The sequence below is a fragment of the Brassica napus genome, unplaced genomic scaffold (assembly GCF_020379485.1).
Source record: "Brassica napus cultivar Da-Ae unplaced genomic scaffold, Da-Ae ScsIHWf_716;HRSCAF=1039, whole genome shotgun sequence".
NCBI lineage: Eukaryota > Viridiplantae > Streptophyta > Magnoliopsida > Brassicales > Brassicaceae > Brassica > Brassica napus.
The window spans coordinates 12778-35567 of NW_026016770.1; the positions used below are offsets into that span (position 1 = coordinate 12778).

The 22790-nt window shown below is 33.3% G+C and overlaps 5 protein-coding genes across 5 annotated transcripts; 3 read left to right on the forward strand and 2 right to left on the reverse strand.

Annotated features, from left to right (window-relative positions):
* The first annotated feature begins 4243 nt into the window (after positions 1-4243).
* Positions 4244-6072, forward strand: LOC125605188. Its single transcript, XM_048775139.1, has one exon. It carries the CDS (start codon positions 4833-4835, stop codon positions 5697-5699), a length of 867 nt encoding a protein of 288 aa, XP_048631096.1. The 5' UTR covers positions 4244-4832; the 3' UTR covers positions 5700-6072.
* A 426-nt stretch (positions 6073-6498) lies between these two features.
* LOC111213731 (30S ribosomal protein S21, chloroplastic-like) lies at positions 6499-7796 on the reverse strand. The gene has a single exon (XM_022715552.2). The coding sequence runs from the start codon at positions 7487-7489 to the stop codon at positions 6986-6988; it is 504 nt and encodes a 167-aa protein (XP_022571273.2). The 5' UTR covers positions 7490-7796; the 3' UTR covers positions 6499-6985.
* A 188-nt stretch (positions 7797-7984) lies between these two features.
* Positions 7985-10413, reverse strand: LOC111213729. Its single transcript, XM_048775140.1, has 9 exons — positions 10269-10413; positions 10151-10176; positions 9573-9642; positions 9288-9497; positions 9089-9214; positions 8946-9003; positions 8769-8842; positions 8419-8507; positions 7985-8328 (listed from the first exon to the last, which is right to left on the reverse strand). Exons 1-9 carry the CDS (start codon positions 10344-10346, stop codon positions 8259-8261), a joined length of 801 nt encoding a protein of 266 aa, XP_048631097.1. The 5' UTR covers positions 10347-10413; the 3' UTR covers positions 7985-8258.
* Positions 10414-10615: 202 nt separating this feature from the next.
* LOC125605189 lies at positions 10616-12270 on the forward strand. The gene is made up of 3 exons (XM_048775141.1): positions 10616-11409; positions 11487-11687; positions 11786-12270. The coding sequence occupies exons 1-3, from the start codon at positions 11227-11229 to the stop codon at positions 11807-11809; spliced, it is 408 nt and encodes a 135-aa protein (XP_048631098.1). The 5' UTR covers positions 10616-11226; the 3' UTR covers positions 11810-12270.
* Positions 12271-17354: 5084 nt separating this feature from the next.
* LOC125605185 (GDSL esterase/lipase At5g63170) lies at positions 17355-22099 on the forward strand. The gene is made up of 5 exons (XM_048775136.1): positions 17355-18277; positions 18495-18625; positions 18712-18948; positions 19022-19268; positions 19391-22099. The coding sequence occupies exons 1-5, from the start codon at positions 18040-18042 to the stop codon at positions 19552-19554; spliced, it is 1017 nt and encodes a 338-aa protein (XP_048631093.1). The 5' UTR covers positions 17355-18039; the 3' UTR covers positions 19555-22099.
* The last annotated feature ends 691 nt before the right edge of the window (positions 22100-22790 follow it).

The following is a 22790-nucleotide window of genomic DNA, read 5'->3' on the forward strand; positions in this document are numbered from 1 at the left end:
CCAATTCGAACCCGAACAGGTACCCGAACGCCCATCCCTAGTGGTTTATGCTGAAACTGTTGGCTAGTTTATGCGAGATTGTAATAATATAATTATTAGGTATAAATATTGTAGGTGAGAGCAAGGGCAAATGTGATCAATAAATTTAATACTTATTAGATTTTGTGAGTACGTATTAATCAATGTCTTTAAGCCATATATAATTGATCTGATCCAACCCAAAAGATTATACGTTTGCAGGCTTCTTCTTTTTAGAAAGTATTGCATATTCTATATAATTGCGCATACTATCTATAGGGACGTCTGTAAAGGGAAACCACTAGAACTCTTTTGTATTCAATATATAAGTATATACCAGTTAAGAACTGCATACACTAGTTTATTAGAAGACAATCACCTCTTTTCACGTTTAGGGTATATTAAACAAAATAATGTCATTATTTGAAGGATCGGGTCGTTGTACTAAATGACCATGCCATTTATTAACGAGGTAAACAACGTACTGCGGATATAATTTTATTTCCTAAACATTTTGGAGAAATAAGTTTATACGATCGCGCGAGTGTGTTTGTTTTATTGTTTAAGATGAGATCGAATGATAATTATAAGAATCAAACCTAACTCTCAAGTCTCAACATCACTCATCAATTTCGTCCCATTTTCCATTTGAACAAATCCTAGGGGTGGGCGTTCGGGTACCCGTTCGGGTTCGGGTCGGTTATTTCGGATTTCGGGTATTTCGATATAGAGGTGTAGAACCCGTTCGGGTATTTCTATACTTCGGGTCGGGTTCGGGTATTTTTAGTTCGGATTCGGTTATTTCGGATCGGGTTCGGATATTTAGATTTTGAATAAAAAATTAAAATTTTCATTTTTCAAATTTCTTGTATTTAAAAATATAACTTTCACTTAACTAATTATTTATTTTTTAATAGATTGAATGGTTAATAAATTTGGACACAACATTTAAAAACTAAAAAAACATTATTTTTTTTATTTTTTAAAAATTTTGGATGTAACTTTTTATTAATTTTTGAAATAAAAACTTGACAAGCATTTTAAGTGAGTAGCAAATCATATTTTACGTAATTGTATGTATATCATATGAACTTAAAGTATGTATAGTATCAATATAAATATTTTATATAAAATGAGAGATGTAAACTAGAAATATAAGGTTAATTATACATATGTTCGGTTATCTTCGGATATCTATTCGGGTTCGGGTATTATCCGTTCGGATTCGGGTATCCAATCTCTCATAATTCAATACCCGTTCGGGTATTTTGCTACTTCGGTTCGGATTTCGGTTCGGGTTTTTCGGATCGGGTTCGGGTGCCACTTCGGATATCGGGTAAAGTGCCCACCCCTAACAAATCCTATGTAGGATAGACTAATTATTAAGCCAGATTAATTATTTTAATAAGATGTTAAAGTAATACCGTGGCTAATTATGTCACTACGTGTCTCCTTGCGTGTTCCCATGCAAAGTACAACGCAACACAAACCCATCATATTTTCTAGATGCCATCTCCTTGGAACTCCCCTCCGAATCTACTTTAATTTTATGGTTGCCTTTTATTTTATATTAGTATAAGATCTGTATATGAATGTCTATAATTTTTTTCCGAATGGGGATAGGACCACGATGTATTATGTCTGTTTGCTTCCCTTTTAATACTATTATTACACGTTTGTTAAAATATATACGCCGTTCAATTTGAGTATGACAAGAATAACAAAAACCAGTTATATATTGCTACTTGTTGATAAGTTATTGGTTAGCTAAGGAAGGCCTGTGTGAAAGTTTAATTGAAAGCATAGACAAAAAAAAACTTAACTTATTATACAAATGTTTCACAGGAACAAAACACTTATCTTATACAACATATTATTTACTGTAACCTTTTTTTTTGCTAAATTGTAAATTTCATATTAATGAAAGAAGACTGTACAAAAGTTCAATCTAAAAACTGTTCTACCATGGCAAAAAGAAAGGAAAAAACACAAGGTAGAACAAAATTATGGGTTGGCACCCCTGTGACTAAGTTATCCAAAGCGACATCTGAGATTTGAATTTCTTCTTGTCTCTCCTAGCTGTTATGATGTTTCGAACCTCCCTGTGGATTGTTCTTGACACTGCTTCAGCTGAAAGGTTGATTACAGTAATCTTATACCAATGTTAAATTAATGTTGTTCCTTCTTTTTCTAGAAAGAGGTACACCTAACTCCATTGGCACAAATTCGTCACAAATTCGTCTTTAGACATGAGATCATCGATCTTGTCCCCTCAATTAAGATTTTCAGATCTAGAGTCACGATCACCTTTAGTTAATTAAGATTCCACTAAATTAAAATCAGAATTGGTCAATGATAATATATGAACCCTTCATCTCTTGGACCATGCCTAACATTGCCTTTTTTTCTTTCATTATGTGATATATATACTATATTTTAGCACTTATTCATGATTGAAAGTTTGAAACCACAACTAAATTTGGGTTTTACCCAAAAAAAGAATAGGGATAAAAGAACAACTCCCTGTTAGTTTGTACTTTGTAGTATAGTGGTAAGTATTTTCTTAACATTTACACCAACAATAATAATTTTGGTGTAATACTTCTCCTTTGTACAAGTAGTAATACAAGAACACGTTTTTTAGCAAAATGCATCTAGGCTGAAAGGTTATATAGCAAATGATTCTTAACATATGAACATGTTCCTCGGAAAGAAGTTTTTCAAACACTACTATCCACTGGTTACTGCGCTGGACCAAAATATCAACACCTAATTGTTCGAAAATTCCTTACTTACGTATGAAATTAAACTCAAGAATTTTAAATTTTACAATGGGAATCCGTAACTGCTCATATGCAAATGCAAATACTTTACGTGATCTTCTTTTTGATTAAAAATAATTAATGAACAAAATATCTGCTATTTAGGCCAAACAAAATCAGTTCAAGTACTAAAGTAGTAAACACACGGGTCAAAGTGATTATTAACTAACTACTAATTAATTATAGAAAATCAAATTATATGTTCAATTACTAAAGTAGTAAACACACGGGTCAAAGTGATTATTAACTAATCAACTGCTAATTAATTATAGAAAACCAAATTCTATGTTCAATTACCATTCCTCTTATATAGGCTTAAACCATATAAAGTTTCGAATATATATCCCGTTTTGTGCTAAGACCGAAATCAGAAGCATTACATTATAACTGATAAACCAAAATATAACTCCATGATAAATAAATATTGCTCAGTATTGTTCTATATTGTGGTATTACTGTATATAATAACTAAGAACGTCTAGAATTTCAAATTAATTAAAAACAATGATATTTTAACTAAAACTAGGTGTTTTGTCCGCGATGTGGGCTTAAACATTTTTATAAATTCTTGAAAAAGTTCTTTGTACACTATCTTCATTATACTAAAATAAATATTAAAATAACTCAATATTAAATTTTTAACTATATAATTAAAAAAAATTATTTGATTAATATTTAGTTATATAATTTATGTTTTTAACTTTTTACTAAAATACTCTTTCAGATTACAATACAATATATATAAAAATTATCTTTTTAAGTATATTTTTAGATTTTTGATAATTCAATATTCTATTTTTAATTATATAATTAAGAATTTTATTTGATTAATATTTAGTTATATAATTTATATTTTTAACTTTTTACTAAAAGACTTTTTCAGATAACAATACAATATATACATAAATTATCTATGTTTAAATTATATTTTCAGATTTTTGATAATTCTTACTATTATTAATTTTAATCTATTATCTAATCAAATAAATTAAAATTTCGTTTTTATTTTTTGATTTATTTATACATTTTATTCATTAAGGGTATAAACGATATTAACCACTCTAACTTTTAACGTGAGAGCTCGATTCTAAAAATTTACTTTAAAATAACTCAATATTATATTTTTAATTATATAATTAAAAAATATTTGATTAATATTTAATTATATAATTTATGTTTTAACTTTTTACTAAAATACTTTGTCAGATAACAATACAATATATATAAAAGTTATCTTTTTTTAATTATATTTTTAGATTTTGGATAATTTAATACTCTATTTTAATTATATAACTAAGAATTTTATTTGATTAATATTTTGTTATATCTTTATGTTTTTAACTTTTTACTAAAAGACTTTTTCAGATAACAATACGATATATACATAAATTATCACTGTTTTAATTATATTTTCATATTTTGGATAACTCTTACTATTATTAATTTTAATCAATTATCTAATCAAATAAATTAAAATTTCGTTTTTATTTTTTAATTTATTTATACATTTTATTCATTAAGGGTATAAACAATATTAACCACTCTAACTTTTAACGTGAAATCTCGATTCATAAAATTTACTTCACAAATAATAGTATAGATTACAACATTTCTTACAACACCCTTGTTACAAGAGAATTAAAATATTGCTTACTTTATATATAATAAAGTTTTATTATTTTTTATAATTATTTAAAATATCTACTCGTGTTAGAATTTAAGATGCTTTGAAATTTTTAATTTTGAAGTGATCATAAACTCTTAGATAGCTTAACAGTAATGTGAATAATACAGCATAATGAATTTTTTTTTTCAAGCATTTCATAGGAACAAAAACCCATGTGCGACGGTAGACAAACATAGCGTATCAACCAAACACTTGTCATCATCAAACTCCTATATAAAACCCTTCACACTTCTTCTTCATTTTAACCAGCTCCATTAAAGCTTTTTATCAACATTCTATAGATACCACAAGAACCAGAGAGAGAGATGGACGTTAGAGGGGGATGTTGCATAGCAAGATATGGTGGTTACGGTGGTCGCTACGGTCTCTCCAAGGCCGACCGAATCATGCTTCGGTTCCGACCAATTGCTCCCAAACCATCCAGCGACGGCGGCGGTGGATCTCCCGGCGCCGGAAAGTATTGCTCCTCTACAACAAGCGGTGGCAGCTCCGATGTATCCAGTAACACAAAGAGAGGAAAGAGGAAGTATCATAAGGAGAGTTCTGGCGTTAACTCCCGGAGGTGCAACAAGAGGAAGAGACCGAACACTAGAACGGCTGTTACCTTGTCTCTTTTACCAGATCTGAATGTATCTCCGGTGGAGAAGCAGAGGCAAAACGGTCCATTATGGCTAAGCTTCAGCGGCGGAGACCATGAGATGCTAACACCGTACAAGACGGCGGAGATCTCGCAAAGAACGGTGGTGGTCTCGTCGTGTGTGACGGTTGAGCGTGTGACCGACGCGTGGACTAACGGTTATGGTTTAGGGAAGACCGACGACGAGAAGAAGTTGAATCTAGCGAGAGAGGCTTGTCCAGGGTTTATATCGGACGGTGTTGGGAGAGTCACGTGGACCAACAAGGCGTATAGGAAGATGGCGAAGGAAGATATTAATATTCCGGTGGAGGACGGTGCACCGGGGATGAGTTATGATAATTTTCACGTGATCGTACGGTTGGTGATGAAGGAGAGGCCCATGCTCACGTACCCGGCGTTCACATGCAGCGTGAGGCTACAGTATACGTGTCAAGATCGTGAGAGAGGTTCAGTCACTGTGCCTTGTGATGTGTGGAGGATGGACGATGGAGGTTTTGCGTGGAAGCTTGACGTTAAGACCGCTTTGTGCCTGTAACGTTGTATGAGACAATGATTCATCCGAATATATATACCTACCGGCACAGTGTTTGATTCATCCGATGTGCTTTGAACCGGCCATGTGTTGGATTCAGTGGTGATTGATGAATGGTCCCAATAATATACAGATGGCCAACGTATAACACAAAGTAGCTAGTACTAAACTCTGGTTATTTATATTTGCACCTTGAACATATGTTCTTAGTCTGGTTGTTTATTTCGTTAGGATCTTGTTGTTGCTCTTATGCTTATTATATCTCTCTTGACCTTTGATGCTTTAATTGAAAATCTCAAGTTTATGCTTTTAAGTTTTAAAAGAAAGTTGTATATGTATATGTCTTTTGAATCATAAAGTTCTCTTCACCACATTATTTACTTAATAGTAGTGTGCCATAGCAAATATAACATTCTTCACGATCACAAGCCCATACCAAAAATCACGTAGCTACTACTAATGGACTACCTCATGATATTCATGAATGGGTCTTGGGTTTTCATAGGGACCTCAAAATCAAAAGTAAGTACCACAAGATCTATTCAACACTTTGTATCAGCCCGAAGTTCAAGTAAGTTTTCTAGTATCAGCTCTCAAGTAAACATTCATATAATAACTTTTGTTGTATCCCAAAGACAGAAAACATAAAAACATAGATGAGACCACTTTATTCAGAAGATTTTAATGTCTAGTGGACTCTATAATATGTCTTCATAACACCCTTCCAACAGCTTTAAACTCTTGTACCCCATAACAAAATTAACATTCAAGTTCATTCGAGGTTTAAAAAAAGATGCTGAAACCTCAAGAATCTGCAGTAAAGAAAAGATGCTGGAAACAAGTGGGTAAACTGCACCAGACAATCACAGCAGGAACATGTAGAAGTTGGCAAAGTTATAGATTATGTACATATATATAGTCCATTCTCTGGTTCACAAAGCATCCATTGGCTTGCAAGATTTACATAGTTAGGAGACTATATATACTTCCACCTAAATAGACACCAAAACCAGAAGTAGAGTTTGATCCTAAGAACTGAAATGCCTCTGATTTCAGTTTACAAAAAAAAAAAAAAAAAAAACAGAAAAGCCTTTGATTATATAAAGACAGAAACTAGGCTTCATCCTTGTAGGTTCAACATTGTTGTCCTCTACACTGAGCAATGCAAATTTCTCTAACTTAGTTTGTTGGGTGAGGAGAGTTAAGCTACAAACATCTCAAGAGACATACAAAAAAAAGTGGATTATATATTCACTTAATTAAACCGGAATCTAAATCCCGGTTAATCTCTAGAACCGGTCGGTATACGGAATCTCAATTTCCTCGGGAGGAAGCTCCCAGTTATCATCCTCTTCAACTTCTCTTCTGCTCTTAGTGACTTCTGAGGGAGCTGAATGCTGTTTAGGTTTAGGGTTTGGCCTCCGTTTACGATACTTCTTAGCAGCTTCTTTGGTCTTACGCTTCCTCTTCTCCTGGGCGCTCTCGAAGAACCGCCTCCTCCTCGTCTCCTGCAGCACGCCCGCTCTGAACACCGATCTCTTGAAATCGTTCACCAGCTGCTCCTCCGTCTCGCCGTCTTTCGGCACCACCTCCACGTTGTAGTTCCCCGACTTGAAGAAGACGAGGTTCGCGTTCGCCAGCGAAGGGTACGCCACGCGGTTGGTGACGTCATCGTGATCAGACTTGAAGGAGAGCTGGGGAGATGGTCTAGTGAAAGTAGGTTTCAGACTCGGTGGGGACGGCGAGAGAGACGGCGAGAGGAGACGAGAAAAGACATCGGAGAGGGAAGCCATCGATTTTTAAGCGCAAAACGACGACGTTCTGATGGTAAATACTTTGTATCTGACCTAAACGAAGTCGTTTTAGTTTCGAAATATTTGTTTATCTGCCGAACGACGCCGTTTTAACCGTTGATGAAGTGAAGATTGAGGATCTTCTGAGATAAATGTTTTATTCTCCAACTATTTTTATAATCGGCACATTTCCATTAAATTACGTTTTGCCTAAAAATAGTTTTTAAACTAATTGTTAAGTATACAAAATTGGATATGGAAATAATTAACTATTAACAAATAAATAGAGACCCAACAATTTTTTTTGTCAATTTTTCAATATTAACTATTTTAATCTCAATTTTACAAATAATTTTACACATGTAATAGTTACATATACTTATTAAATAGGCTGATTACTAATCGCGGGGAAAAAACTATATTTTACTGTCATGATACATATAAAATTTCAAGTCAATCTATTTCTATAAATTCGAGTTAGGAAAAATTATGAAGTTGGATGAAATACATGTCTGCTTACTTATAAAGCTTGTTTTATGTTCCAAACTTGATGTTATCATTGATATGTATGACGATTCATAGAGAAATCACTATTCCTATTCCTGTGAAATGATGAATCATCTGTTTCTACAAAGCTTACATTAAGTATCATATTCATCTTTGGAAACCCAGCTGATATCCATAGTAACTGAGCTTCCCTCATAACCACCAAAAGTGACACTCTCGTTTGCGCATGTGCAATAAGCCAATGTTTGAGAAGATGTCCATCTTACGACGGCTTTGTTTTCTTCCCAGTTTTAACAATCCGACGCAACACTTGCGTCCCAGTTCTCTTTTCTCTGTAAGAACAACACAAACAAAGTGACCAAAGACTCTTAAATAACAAAGCAATGAGGGGAAGAAAAACGCAGAGAACATCATAAAGGTACCTTTGGTGTAAGAAGACCAGCAGATAAAAGAGTGGGAGAAGCATCAAGGTTAGTATTGAAACAGCGAGGTAGAAGACACCCGATTTCTTCTGCAGGAATTAGCATAGACTCATATGTTAAAGAAAAAAACTGATGATATTTTATTTTTTGATTGGTTTCAATGTGCTTTAACATATAAAGCATGGTAGAAGATGCAAATAAAAACATATTTTCACTAAGAAGCTCAAAAAAAAAAAACTGATAATATAATGTCTTTTTAATGGTTTCAATGTGCTTAAACATAATTATTAATAACTAACAGCCTCGTTTGGCACACATTAGTAACACTAGGGTGACTTGACAGATCTTACCTTGCCTCCTTTAGGAAACGGTTTGTTTTTTCCAGTACAGGTATGAGCATCACAGAACTGTCTTAAGAAGTGTTCTTCAATCATATAAAAATCAAAAATCAAAAAACAAAGAGGATAATTTAGAGAGACATTGTAGTAGTTTAATGAGTAAAGGCTTCTCAGTAAGGAGAGTCATACCATGAAGACGGCTAGCTGCAGGACCTTGACTCACTGGGAAACAAGTATTCGCAAGACTCTGACCAAACAAATAAACACACTCAAAGTAAGCTTTTCTCCTTGGAGAAAATTACTAAAATAGAAGCAATAAAGAAGGTAATAACCTCGCAGAGATGACGGTTTTTAGCAGCAGCTGCAGGGTTACACTTACTCTTCCCCTTCTTGGAACTCATCAACACAAAATCACAATGCAACGCACCACACAGATCCGCCAAACACTTTGTACCAGTCTAAAAAACAATCAATTAAGTTATAATCAGCTCAGAGCATTCAAAACAGAGAGCATAGACCACCACCGCATACCGTATTCAGAAGGTTATAGTGTCTAGTGGCGAAGTGCTGGTCAAGAAACTTCTCCTCGTTGAAACTCTTCCTGCAGTAACCGCATTTCCACTCGTATATATCCACGTGGACCTTGTGCTGTTCTTGGTCTCTGTAGAGGTCGTTGTCGGGATGGAGCCTGCACTTGTTTGGGATCTGGTATCTTTCCCTTTCAACAAACGGCGTCAAGTACTGTAAAGAAGAAACACTAAATCTTCACAAACGGCGTCAAATAAGATAGTAACAAGAGAAGAATCTCTAACTTACATCTTGTATAATCTGCCAAGCTGCTCTACTTCTATGTCGGGAACAGTGTATCTCTGGAGCATTACCTTCTCTAAGTTCCACGACAAGAGAGAATCAGTACAAAACAGAAGCTTAAGAGCTAAATCTAAAACTGGAACTAATCTACACAAAGGCTTATCACTACAACTAGTAAACAACAAATCTTCAGTTTATGTTTTGTTTTTGTTTTTGTCTGTATAGAGACAAAGAGTTAAAATCAATGTATCTCTGTAGCATTACCTTCTTCCTTACCAGATCTAAGTTAGTTCCACGACAAGAAAGAATCAAAAACAAAACAGAAGCTTAAGAGCTTAAAGTTTAATCTAAAACTGGAAATAATCTACACAAAGGCTTATCACTACAGTTAGTCAACAACAAATCTTCAGTTTATGTTTTGTTTTTTTTTGTCTGTATAGAGACAATGAGTTAGAATCTAAGTTCAACGACAAGGAAGAATCAATACAAAACAGAAGCTTAAGGCTTATCACTAAAACTAGTCAACATCAAAAGTTCCAGTTATGTTTTGTCTGTAGAGAGACAAGGAGTTGCCGGAGCTTTACCTGGTAGATTCAGATTCTCCCAACACCTACAGAGAGAAGATTCACTGGATTATAGATCAGAAAATTGCAAAATCAGATGAACGGTGGTGGAACACGTGAGCTTCGTTCGTTACAGTACCTGAGAGAGAAGAAGAAGAGGAAAGAGTAAGAGGAGGAGGAGGGGAATCACGGGACTTGACTCCTTTAGTCTTCCCATCGAAGAGAAGAGACGCAAGTGACGACGACGACGAAAGCTTCCTTACGAGAGATCTTCATTGCTATTTGTTGTTTCGGTATATAATTTTGTAGGCCCAATGGGCTTTTACTAATTCAAACGATGTTGGGCTGTTTTTTTGTTGTTGTCTCTCTCAATTTTCTACATGTTTTTTGTTTTTTTGTTGTCTCTCTCAATTTTCTACATTTTTAAATAACTTGGTTCATTAAAAAAAAAAATATTCTTAAGTTTTATTTAAAATCATAAATATACCGTTTTAATAGAGTTGAAAAAGCGGTGTTTGCATCTGACTGCTCTCAACTAGTGAAGATGGTGTATACACCAACAGAATGGCCGACGTTCACTACAGTTTCTACGAGGTAAGGAATTTTTTCATCCCTTCACTATTCAGCATATTCCGAGAGCACAAAATACAATGGCGGACAAGCTGGTACGGGGTGCTAGAAATCAGCCTGCTGCTATGGTTTATGTTGATTTGATTCTTCCAAAGTGGCTCTTAGATCAGGAATCTATTTAGTTTCGTTATAGCCTTTTGCCGTAAAAAAAATAGAGTTGAAAAAGCTACAACCCATTTTAAAATAAACCATTTTAGTTATTAACCTTTAAACTAGAACCAAAAAATTCATTATTTGTGTTTAAAAATCAATTTTAATACTGTAAAAAATCAACCATTAAACATAATTAGCGAAATTAAATAATTATCTATTAACAGAGCTAAAATAGTTAAAATCAGAGTTTTTTCTTATCAAATCTGAAAGTGGAGAATTAGAATGGTTAATTTTCTTTAATGATTTTATCAATTTGTACTTTTTTAAAAAAAATTTAAAAAAATTTCTTTTCAGTTGGGGGAAATACGCGGGAAATGAGTTTGATTTGGTTAAAGCTGTTGTCAACGACCAACGACGTGTTTCCCTCTAAATGTTTTTCTCGTCTCTCTCTCTCTCTCTCTCTCTCGCCTATATTACAACTTCATTCTCTTCTCTCTCCTCCCACCTCTCTCTTTCTCTGTCTCTACATCTTGATATTGAAAGAAACAATGGCTACGGTAAGAACAAACACACACACCTCATCTCTTTTGATCATCATCATCATCTTCATCTCTCTCTGTTTGATTTGGTGCAGGAGAACAAAGGAAGGCCATTGCCGAAGTTTGGTGAATGGGACGTGAACAATCCTGCATCGGCAGAAGGATTCACTGTCATTTTCAGCAAAGCTAGCGACGAGAAGAAGACCAAGAAAGCATCTGGTGCAGTCCCTAATAGTCAGAGAAATCAAAACTCCGATCAAAACAACCACCATGATTCTCAAAATTCAAAACCTAAGGTAGTTTTACTTTTCTTTCTCATCACATTCAACTTCTTAGTGTACGTTCGTTCCTGAATAGCACAGATTGCTAACCTGATCTTATGTTCTCTGAGCAGAAGAAATGGCTTTGCTTCCGTTGATTCCTGCCTTCTTCTGAAGAATCCGAGGATCATGAAGCTGAACAAGTTAGCAGAAGATACACACAACACAGCTTTCTTCTCCTCTGCTGATATTATACATTTTTGTTTCTTAATTTTATTTTGCCCACATTTTGGCCACAATGGATATAAAGATTTGTCTCCTGGCTCCTCCTAAGAACTTGTTTTTGATGGAAATATAATTGAGGACAACAGTCCTTTTCAGACATAATTAATGCTATTGTTTCCTATCAATGTAACAAGACTATATAAAATGGTTTCTCAATAGCCTTCCAATAGCTTTAAACTCCTCTACCCCATAACAAATTAACATTCAAGTTCACATATATGTTGTGAGCTTCGAAAAAGATTGATGACACCACCTGAAGAATCTGCAGTAAAAGGATGCTGGAAACAAGTGAGTGGAAACTACACCAGACAATAACAGCAGGTAACATGTGTCCTGAACATTCATTTAACAATGGTAAACCGGTTTTAAACCGTATTATTTAATGATCCGATTTACATTTACTGTCTGTTACTGAAATCTTTTTTTCTTTTTAATGGTGGGAAAACTAAATTTCAAATTTTGAGCAATTTGTATTGTAATAATTAGGGTTAATCCGCAAGAGGCGACGCATCTCTCTCGATTAGATCCGATTCACCTTCAAACCGAAGCTCCGATCAATGTCGAGAGAGAGGATCAAACGTGAGTTCATATGCTTTGAACTAGACCACTGCCTGGTCTGTTCACTTTGCTTCTTTTCTTGTTATTACATATCTATCTATTCATATAGGCTCTTCTTTAAGATCATCTTTTAGTTTTGTGATTGTGATTTCTTATCAGAACAATTAATCTTCAGGTGAGTTGTTGGGGGCAGACCTTGCTCTTTTTTTTTTTGTTGACACACTAGTTAAAGCTAAGGCACCTTGCATTGATGAAACTCTTGGTTAGTCTTTTGTCCATGTATATTAGTCACAACACATCAATTTACTTACTGATGAGTTTGCGTCAGATCGTATCAGGTGTATCTTCAAGTTGTTTCCTAGGGTTCCTGTTCCACCTCATTTGGTAGATGTCAGTGACGATGAAGATGTCTAAAACCTTCAAGAATCTCTTGGGGAAGCTTAGATCACAGGCTGAAAACTTGACTTCCTTCTTGAGAGCTGACATAAAGTAAAACCCAAAACACTTAGTCTTGAGTTCTCTCTTTTGTGTTTAGAGTAATCTTCTGGAAACGTTAGTTACCTTCTCTTAGATCTTAGTCTTCTTTTTAGTCTTTTTGTTGTTACCTAAAGAACTATGATGGCCGATCCAGGTTGTAGAGGGATGCATTGCCTCTTTTCAATATGTTAAAGAGTGAAATTCAAGTCTTGCTTAGAGAGAGAACCGCTGCTTAACGAGGTACATATACAAGATTGGTCTCTATGTGTCTTGATTGTTGTCTACTGAGTAAATACTCTGTGATATTGTGAAGTTGCTGGACGAGATTGCTGAGAGATTTTACGGAGTGCAGCGTAGGAATCCTATGCAAGGAATGTTTGGAGATATCTTCAAGGTAAATATATAGATGATCTGCACTTATCTCATGTTTTTGAAGTTGCAATGCTTGAACCATTGAAATTCTCTCTTCTCTGTGTAGATGAGGGTTAAGGAAGGAGACAGAAGAGTCAAGAATACTCGTTTCTTCTTCCCCCATTTTGATTTTTTTTCTTTTTTGTATTTGGCAATGGTCTAATAATGGATAGTTCTGGAGGATTCTCCAGGTTATGTAATTTGTTTTTTTCTTATTTTCAAGTGGGTAAGAGTTTTGTTTTTCTTCTTTAATATATCTTCATGATAACTGAAAAAGAAAAGCTTCATGATAACCTAAAAGCTATTAGGGTCACTCCGGCTAACCTAAACCGTAGCTTTTCTAAACAAAAAGAAACCAAACCAATAATGGGTTCAAAGTCTTAACACAACAGCAAAGTTACCTTTGACAAGACCAAGTGATTTGACCTCTCATGGAGAAGCCAAGGACATAGACCTTGGATCATAGTCCTAACCCATCATAAAGCTCTTCTACATCAAATGCTATGCATCTTGGTACTATATGTGTACCTTTGCTATGTTGCACGTACGGATGAATCTCTTAGCGCAGAAAAATAAACATACTGGCTACTTGTTTATTCCAAAGCAAGTATTGTTGATCTGAACAATGAACTGCATATATTTCAATAATTGTCATTATATGTTTTGCTTTCAAATTGGCTGTGTAAAGACATCCAAGTGAGCATATTTAACTAAGAATGCTAGAAATTTTTAATCATCAATTATTTTTTGGTTATTTTTTTTCGGTTTCAGATCACTTCAAGTTTAAACAATAAATTAATATTTTGATGTAAAAGCCACATACATACAAGTGGTCGAACTTCTTTGTTGATTTTTTGTTTGTTTTAATTCTTATGCTATGTAATTTTTTGTTAGTATTTAGTACTATAGTTATGACTTATGATGAGCGCACTTAAAGACGTTAAGAACAACATGTTAATATTGATGATGTTTATTTATTTATTTTTAACATGCATGATTGGCTTTGTTTATACGGTAGGAAAATAGATGAAAATGAGTCTATATCAAGAAGGGACTTAGGGTACTTCTTGTGTGAGACGGTGATGGTGTGTCGATCATTGCTCGCTCTCGAATTGTAACTATTGATTGATTGATGCGATCCGTGGATCAACGGCTATAACGATCTCTAATAATTATTTGACGCATCACAATAAGGCCTCGTCCAACAAATGCCAAGGTATTCATATGATTTAGTTTAATTATTCATATAAATATATTGTTTTTAGTGAACCTATAATTGTGGATATATGTAAGCACAAACTAAAAAGGTCAAGCATGTTGTCGGTGGACATTCTCTCAAAAGAAAATAGCAAAGCTAAAACATAACAACTGCATTAAACTCTGATTCGTCGTTCTTCTCCAACATATAAAATGGATCAACAGAATAATATGATGTCTAAACATTGGGTTAGTTGAGTTAACATTATGCTAATCCCTTATATATTAAAGGAGAAGCATTGTAATAAATGCATTCACACTATAATAGACACGTGGCATCCTCAGAATGATTTGAAAATAAATATGCTAATGCGTTCACACTATATTCATAAATGTGTTCACACTATATATTTTGTATTTTTTTAATATAAAACTCATATGCATGGTTCCAATAAAACTTTGGATTTTTCGGTTCGAATCAAAACAAATAACGAATCAAAAGCTAACTATATATATATTTTTTATTGTTTACCGATAAAGTTGGGCAGAATATTTATAAGTTTTGATTCAATTCGTTATCCATTTTGAATTGAACCAAAAAATATGGATATCCGTAACTTTACGAAACAAATCAATTATTAAAATACAATTAAAGAAAAACAAATCACAAATACCAATATTTTTAGGAGCGATTATCAAATTCGATCTATTATATGCATATATATACATATATGTACAGAATTATATGTATATATATATATATGTTATATATATTATAGTTTATATAAGTTTTACAATATTTTTATAAATTAAATTTATTATATTAGGTATTAAAATTTAAAAAGTAAATAATATTTTATTTTTGTAATAAAACGTTATTATTAAATTTTCAATTAATTTTTAAATTTTATTTACAGATCAAGGATATTCTTTAAAATTCTAAATCATTTCGGATATCATAATCACCGACTATCCAAATGGCTAAAGATTGAATCGACATGAATGTCTCCAAGTACTCGGATATTCGATCTGTGGCCACCTCTATTTACGAATACAGTTGATTTTTTTACATAAAAAAAATTCACTAATGTCAAGGCTTTTTTACTTTTTAATTAATTTTAATTTTATCTTTTATGTATTATTTAGAACAAAAATGTCATTAATATTAATTAACAATATCTTTATATATTTGTCATTTATTTTTATATACTTTTACATACACATATATGTGCACCTTGATGTGAACACTAAGTATTTACCACTACTGAAGTATATTTTTTTTTCTGGAAGTTGAATTTTTTTTTCATAACGCTTCTTTCACTACCGACCAAATTATAATGAAATGATTAGTCTTAATAATTTTCTTTTTTTTTCTTGAACTATTATCCGTTTACAAACTATAATTATGAAACCATTGGTTCGACATGACGATTATCTAAAATTTATAACATAAAAATAAACAAATAATATTAATTTTTGGTTTTTACCGAAAAAACTAAAAAATCAAACATTCTAACAGAATAAACCAAAAAATAATTTAAAACCGAACTAATATCCAGATTAAACAGATTTAATGTGTTTTTATTAAAAATAACAAAACTAATAATCACATCCCGCGCAAGGCGCGGGTTATTACCTAGTATTTTAGTATTAGGTGTAGTTCTTCCGAGAGAGTTAAAATTGTTCTATGAGTCGAGCATATAAATTTGTTTTTATAGAGTAACTAATGAAATTTATGTTAATAATCTAGAGACAATGTGTGGAATATCTCCAATTAAGGTCCAAATTTGCTGAATGCCCATAATTATGGATAACCCAAAAAGGAGTAACTTTTTGACACTGTGCAGACGAAAATGCTCTTATGCTTTGTCGAAAACAAGTAACTCTAGATCTATCAGCTAAATATTTACATAGCAGGTAACAATCTACATATCAACTAATATATCCGTTAATAATTTCAGTATCATCTAACAATCTATGTATCAAACAAATGTATCGACTAACAAATCATATATCAGTTAATGAAACTATTAACAATTAATTAGTTATCTATTAAATAGCTCTAAATCTATTTGTAACAGCTAACACTTCATGTATCGATTAAGAATCCATTAAAATCTAAATAATAGCAGTTAAGTAATAAAATACCTACTAACGTATATATTATATAAAAGTTGATTGTGATTTTAAATTAGAAACATTAGAATTAGAGTGAGATAATAAGATTAGCATTATGGGTGTCAAATGAATCAGAATAAAAAAATAAAGATTTGTGTTGAATTAGAAGATGATTTGAAGAATTTGTACGAGAGATAAAGAAATTAGAACACATAAAAGGGAGAAGAGAGAGAGATAGAGATAATGGTATTATAGTCACTAAAAATATTAAAAAGAAACAAGGTTATATGACAAATTACATGGGTTTCTGGGTGCATCTTCGCTAATTACTCAATAATCTATGTATATATAGGTCGGCATGGAATTTTCCATGTGGTGAACAATGACTATACACATTGGAACTATACACATTGGTCCAATGGAAATGTATGCAATTGGAGGAAGTGCTAATCTTACTATCAACTCTCAAGGCAACCGTTTTCTTGCTCCTGGTGGCTCTTTAAACAAAGATGTACTCCAATTTTAACATTTCTATTCAACTTTAAATACAATATCAATGTGATTTGATTTCATTAAAAAAGATATTATGATAAACTTATGTTAGGGGTGGGGGGTAGGTAAAAAAGGATGAGGATGCGCCTGAAAGCGAATAGAGTCACTGGATTGGAGATCCAAAGGAGATCTAATGTTTATGGTGCACACACTTTCTGGCGCAGGGCCAACGGAATCGTCAAGCTATTCTAAAGCCTCTACCCTAGCTGCTAGACCGTCCTCTCGCGTTGGTGATATAACTATAGCATTGGGTGCACTCAGCTGCAAAAAGGGTACCCATGCTGATCATAGCCCTACCAGTCTGTATGTGTGTGTGTATAATATATAATATGATGAAACCAGCACTTGAAAGCTAGTTATGTAATAATCTTGATGGAAAAGTGAGCCAATTTTATGTTTAGACGCATTATGTTTAGTTGCATGATATATCTTAAGAACAAGTTGTTTGTAGTACATCTTTCACATATATAACTGTTACACATTTCTCAATATATTATACATATCCAATTAAGCCATGGCCATTAAGGGAGTTATCAACAGTCTGAACCGACTTAGTTACGTATGTATGAAACAATATAACAGAATAATAGAAGATGGACCAAGCCTCATGGATAAAATGGATTCGGGGGGAACTGTTAATTAAATATAGCTCTTTGGTAACAAAAATACTGATCATAACAGTTTATGTTCCGTTAATAGGTTTTTAAGATGTATACATAAGCAATGTTAATCCCATTCCATCATCTCAATCAAATATTGAATTGAGAGGAAAAGAAAGTTGCATTTTGAAATGAGTACTATACTTTTTCAAACCGTAACAGTATTAGTCTCGATTATATCGAGTTCTGTAGTTCAAGCAGGAAATATTCCAGCGGTTATAGCATTTGGAGATTCAATACTCGATACCGGCAACAACAATGACCTTAGCACTTTAACTAAAGTCAATTTCTATCCGTATGGAAGAGATTTTGTAACTCGACAAGCCACTGGAAGATTTGGCAATGGAAGAATTCCTACAGATATGATCGGTATATAACATATCATTTTCATTATAATATTTTTTGAATAACTAGGAGATTCTAAACCCGTAAAACATGTACATCCCTATCGAACGAGGATCCATACCATATTAAATTAATAATCACTAGGAGAACAGACTCACGCAACTGGACATCAATTTTTAGTTTGTTATTAAAAGTGAATTCAGAATTTAATTCTTTTTGGGGTGGAATAATATGCATGCAGCCGAAGGTTTGGGAGTAAAGAACATTGTACCAGCTTATCGTAGTTCAGATCTTCAACCCAATGATATCTTAACCGGTGTTAGTTTTGCTTCTGGTGGTTCTGGTTTAGATCCAATGACCGCACAAGTTCAGGTAACTTACACTTAAGGAAATGTAATTTAAATTTTTATGTAACATATAAAAATTCATCATTTAATTAAAATACAAATTAATCACAGGGAGTTATATGGATACCAGACCAATTGAACGATTTCAAAGCTTACATAGCAAAGCTAAACAGCATCACTGGAGATGAAGAGAAGACGAGATCAATCATCTCTAATGCAGTTTATGTGATTTCCGCTGGAAATAACGATCTTGGCATCACATTTGTTTCCAATCCAGCAAGAAACACTCGATATACTGTCTTCTCCTACACCAACATGATGATTTCATGGACTCAATCATTCATGCAGGTACGTTAATTTTTAAAACTCAATTCCAAATTTTAAATATCTCAACTTATATTTGATTTAAATATACATATAGGAGTTATATAATTTGGGAGCAAGAAAATTTGCGATTATGGGAACGTTGCCTTTGGGTTGCTTACCAGGAGCAAGCAACGCTATTGGAGGGATATGTCTAGAACCCGCAAACGCAGTCGCTAGACTCTTTAACCAGAAGCTAGCAAACGAAGTCAACAATCTGAACTCAGTGCTCCCAGGCTCTCGTTCCATCTACATCGACATGTATAATCCTCTTCTTGAACTCGTCATCAACCCACTAAGATCAGGTTATTGTTCTTTTCTTTTGGATATTTTTTTTTCCATTGAAACTGTGACTGCATTAATCATTTCTTTTTTTTTAATAAGTTTTTTTCATGGCCATGCATAATATAGTTTGGGTTCCTTTTAGGATTTACGTGGTCAACTTGGCCTTGCTGTTGTTCTCCTGCGGCTCCGGTACCGTGCTTGGATACATCTCGACATGTGTTTTGGGACATTGCTCACCCAACGGAGAAAGCTTATCAAACTATTATCCCTCCGATTATTCAACAAATCCAACAAAGCTTCGCTTGATGTGGGTGTCTTCGTCTCAGCAATTAATCTATTTTACGTGCTTGTACCGTATTTGTTCTTCTTATGACTGTTAATGTTGCGTATCTTATCTATGAATATATCTAACTGTTTACATTTTTAAAAAAAGTCAATACTGTATTGATCCTAGCTATTCAGAAATTCCCTGGATAGACACCGAAAAAAAATCCATCCTCTTCTACTATATGGATGATATATATATTTTTGTCAGCCATGGGTGAAATATTATGATTGTTTGTGTGAACATATTAACAAGAGCAAACAACTTGCACCTCTCTTATACTTCATTGGCCTTCTTTTGCCAAGTATCCTGCTCTTTTATAAGCTTTCTGTTAACCTGAAACCCAATGTTAATAGCTTTGTAGCGTAGATAGTACGCACAATGAAACATGTCACGCATGGAACAATGATCAAAAGATAACAAGGCAGAGAGTCTCTTACTTTTACTTAAGATAAGGTCGTTATTATGGTTTTTTTCTTGTAGTTAATGGGATTCAAAAATAATTTCTTTGTGCCATTAAATACTCTCTTCGATTTTTGGGGACTTTTAAAAGGTTAAGACAAAAAAAAAAAAAGGCGAGAGTTTCTTAAAACATTACACCGAGCTTTTATAAAATTTAGTCATCTTATTATTTTTGTCGGAAATATGATATGTAGTCGTGAAGTCCACATGTTAATTTGTTCTCATTTTGACCTAGTTCGAAGACTATTAAAAAGGCTAGCACCAAACTACCCGCCACATTGCAAGTTTGTGAGCAGCACAAAGTTTGTGAAGACATTTCTACTTGTTTTGTGGAGTTCAAATAAAAATTTATAGAGTTATCCAATTATCTTAAAAAGTTTATAGGAAAAAAAATAAAAATCAAAGTCTATATCAACACAAAGAAGAAGATTTATCAAAATATTAAGGATTCAGTGGCGTGGTTGCCTCCGAAGATCAAGAGAGGGTGATCAGGTCCACTGACATCCTGGTTTATAAGTTGGTCAATATTTAAATTTAATGTGATGCTCATGTTTCTTTCTTTTTCTTGTTAAACTTTAAGGTCAAACAAAAAAACTTGGGAAAATATAGAAATACACATATGCATCATGTCCAATAAAGAATCTCGAAAGCCGGTACACTTTTTATGGACTTTTGTCAAAGCACATACATTTTGTGGATATCTACCGACTACCGTTTATTATAAGTACAGTGCTGATTCATGATACTTTGCAAAATACAAATCTACTCAAAAGTCCAAACTCTAAGGATAAGATCGGAGTATAACATGCACATCAGTCTCCAGTGCTTCTTATAAGGCTTTAAATGGTGATTCTCGTCCCGTCCCGCCCTACAGTTAACAGTAACAAAAATCTTTACCTATACTATATATCTAAACATTTTTATAATTGTTAGAACCGCACTGCAGTTGAACCGCTTGTCCCACACCGTTCGAACCGCAATCACTATTCGGAGCCTAAGTTCAAGTGGAGTATAAACAGTTTAGAATATAAACTGTTATATATTTAAAATTCAAAATAATTAAATATTGGAAGAATCTTGCATGAAATCATCAAATCCATTAGTTTATGTTACACTTTTCACTTTTATCTTTCGTGTAAACTTATCCACAAGTTTTGGATTTTGTTGTTTAGTCTTCTTAAAGAGCCATTTGTGAATACTCAAAGCCGCATCATGATTAATTTATCGAATATACATACAAACATTATGTACTCAACTATGTAAATATTATTCAACTAAAAAGTGCATATAAACTATGTATACAACCCCTTGGTTAAGCTTCAAAACATCAAGTTGTAATGTGGTTAGAATGGTTATGGCCTTATGAGATGTCTACATTACTAGTTAGCATGGATATCTATATTTTTGAAAACATGTATAGTTTTGGATCCGAGTTCGTTTAGTAATGGGTTAATTTGCTATTTAAACGTTGATAAAAAAGAGAGTCCTATTTAAACTTGATTGGATTAGATTTGACTGCCATATGCGGCGAGCTTTCTTTGCTTCTCCGATTTAAATTAACATTTCTTTAAACTCATTTGATAATTTTATAAACAATGGCCAAAAACGTATGAATCAGATAACTACAAGTGGCCAAACAAGAGGGCTTGAGAGTGGATGAGGATAAGCAGCCACGTAGAGGAGGAGGTGGCTCTTGGGAAGAGTCAAGGGTCGGTTTAATTCCAATAACCGGCCTTTTTCAAGTTTAAAATAATAGTATTTCAACTCTTTTTCTCTTCATACTCTGGGACCGGATTTATCACTTTTTCCACGTAGGATCAATAAAAACATAAACATTCGTGACCTCATGGGGACAACATCCTACATGGTACCCAAAATAATATTGTTTTGGTGTCATCGATGCCAAAAGCTATACTATTAAAGGTCACTTTTAGTGGAAATGTAAAAGTAACAATGGAATATAATAGAGTTGGTGTGTCGAAGGTCCAGTTTCAGCACATAAAATATTGCTGATGATCTCTTGGTTAGATCCTGTTGGTATTGCTAAAACAAAAGAGTTTCTTAAACAATTAATGCGTTCTTTGTGGTTGTGTTAGAAGGCAATGCGGCTATTTGAAAATGTTTGAGGCATATTAACGCCACGTTGTTTTATAATAAGAGTGTTACATGCATTACACTTTTTAATACACATAACATACCTAAGGGTGGTCAGAATGCAGGTAATTATTTTAAGATATGCAGACTAAAATTTCAAACTTCTGCGGACTGAGTAAAGACAAAATGAATACCTTACATTTCTAATGCATGTTTCTTTAAATCTTTTACTACATATATATTATATATTGAATGAACAAACCTATATGACAAGATCAACATAGACTTTTTGTTGTAAGAGTTGTAACATTTATCAGTTTACACTAATCTATATATATATATTGTTGAGTTTTCATTCCATTTATAAATCTGTAACAACATAACCATATCAGTTCCAATTTTTATATGATTTAAGAAATGATTTGATATGGTTTGAACTCCGAAGAAAAAAAGTGACTGTTTGATATATTTTTGATTTATCAAACGAAAAACCACATTCTATTATTCGAATCTTGGTTGGTGTTAAAGATGCCTAAACACCTCAAATACAGTTCACTATACAGTTAATTTTTGGGGTATTGTAGTTTACACAAATACAAAGAGTCAAATACGCTCATAGCATGGGGTATAAGACAGAGACAAAGAAAAAGATATTTATTAA

Coding starts and splice junctions, on each gene's coding strand:
- LOC111213729 (XM_048775140.1), bottom strand. CDS start 10,346: ATGGGAAGACTAAAGGAGTCAAGTCCCGTGATTCCCCTCCTCCTCCTC. Junction 9,215..9,287: donor ACTATAACCTTCTGAATACG/GTATGCGGTGGT, acceptor ATTGTTTTTTAG/ACTGGTACAAAGTGTTTGGC. Junction 9,004..9,088: donor AAAACCGTCATCTCTGCGAG/GTTATTACCTTC, acceptor TTGTTTGGTCAG/AGTCTTGCGAATACTTGTTT.
- LOC125605185 (XM_048775136.1), top strand. CDS start 18,040: ATGAGTACTATACTTTTTCAAACCGTAACAGTATTAGTCTCGATTATA. Junction 18,278..18,494: donor AATTCCTACAGATATGATCG/GTATATAACATA, acceptor ATATGCATGCAG/CCGAAGGTTTGGGAGTAAAG. Junction 18,949..19,021: donor GGACTCAATCATTCATGCAG/GTACGTTAATTT, acceptor ATATACATATAG/GAGTTATATAATTTGGGAGC.
- LOC125605189 (XM_048775141.1), top strand. CDS start 11,227: ATGAGTTTGATTTGGTTAAAGCTGTTGTCAACGACCAACGACGTGTTT. Junction 11,410..11,486: donor TGAAAGAAACAATGGCTACG/GTAAGAACAAAC, acceptor GATTTGGTGCAG/GAGAACAAAGGAAGGCCATT. Junction 11,688..11,785: donor CTCAAAATTCAAAACCTAAG/GTAGTTTTACTT, acceptor TTCTCTGAGCAG/AAGAAATGGCTTTGCTTCCG.
- LOC111213731 (XM_022715552.2), bottom strand. CDS start 7,489: ATGGCTTCCCTCTCCGATGTCTTTTCTCGTCTCCTCTCGCCGTCTCTC.
- LOC125605188 (XM_048775139.1), top strand. CDS start 4,833: ATGGACGTTAGAGGGGGATGTTGCATAGCAAGATATGGTGGTTACGGT.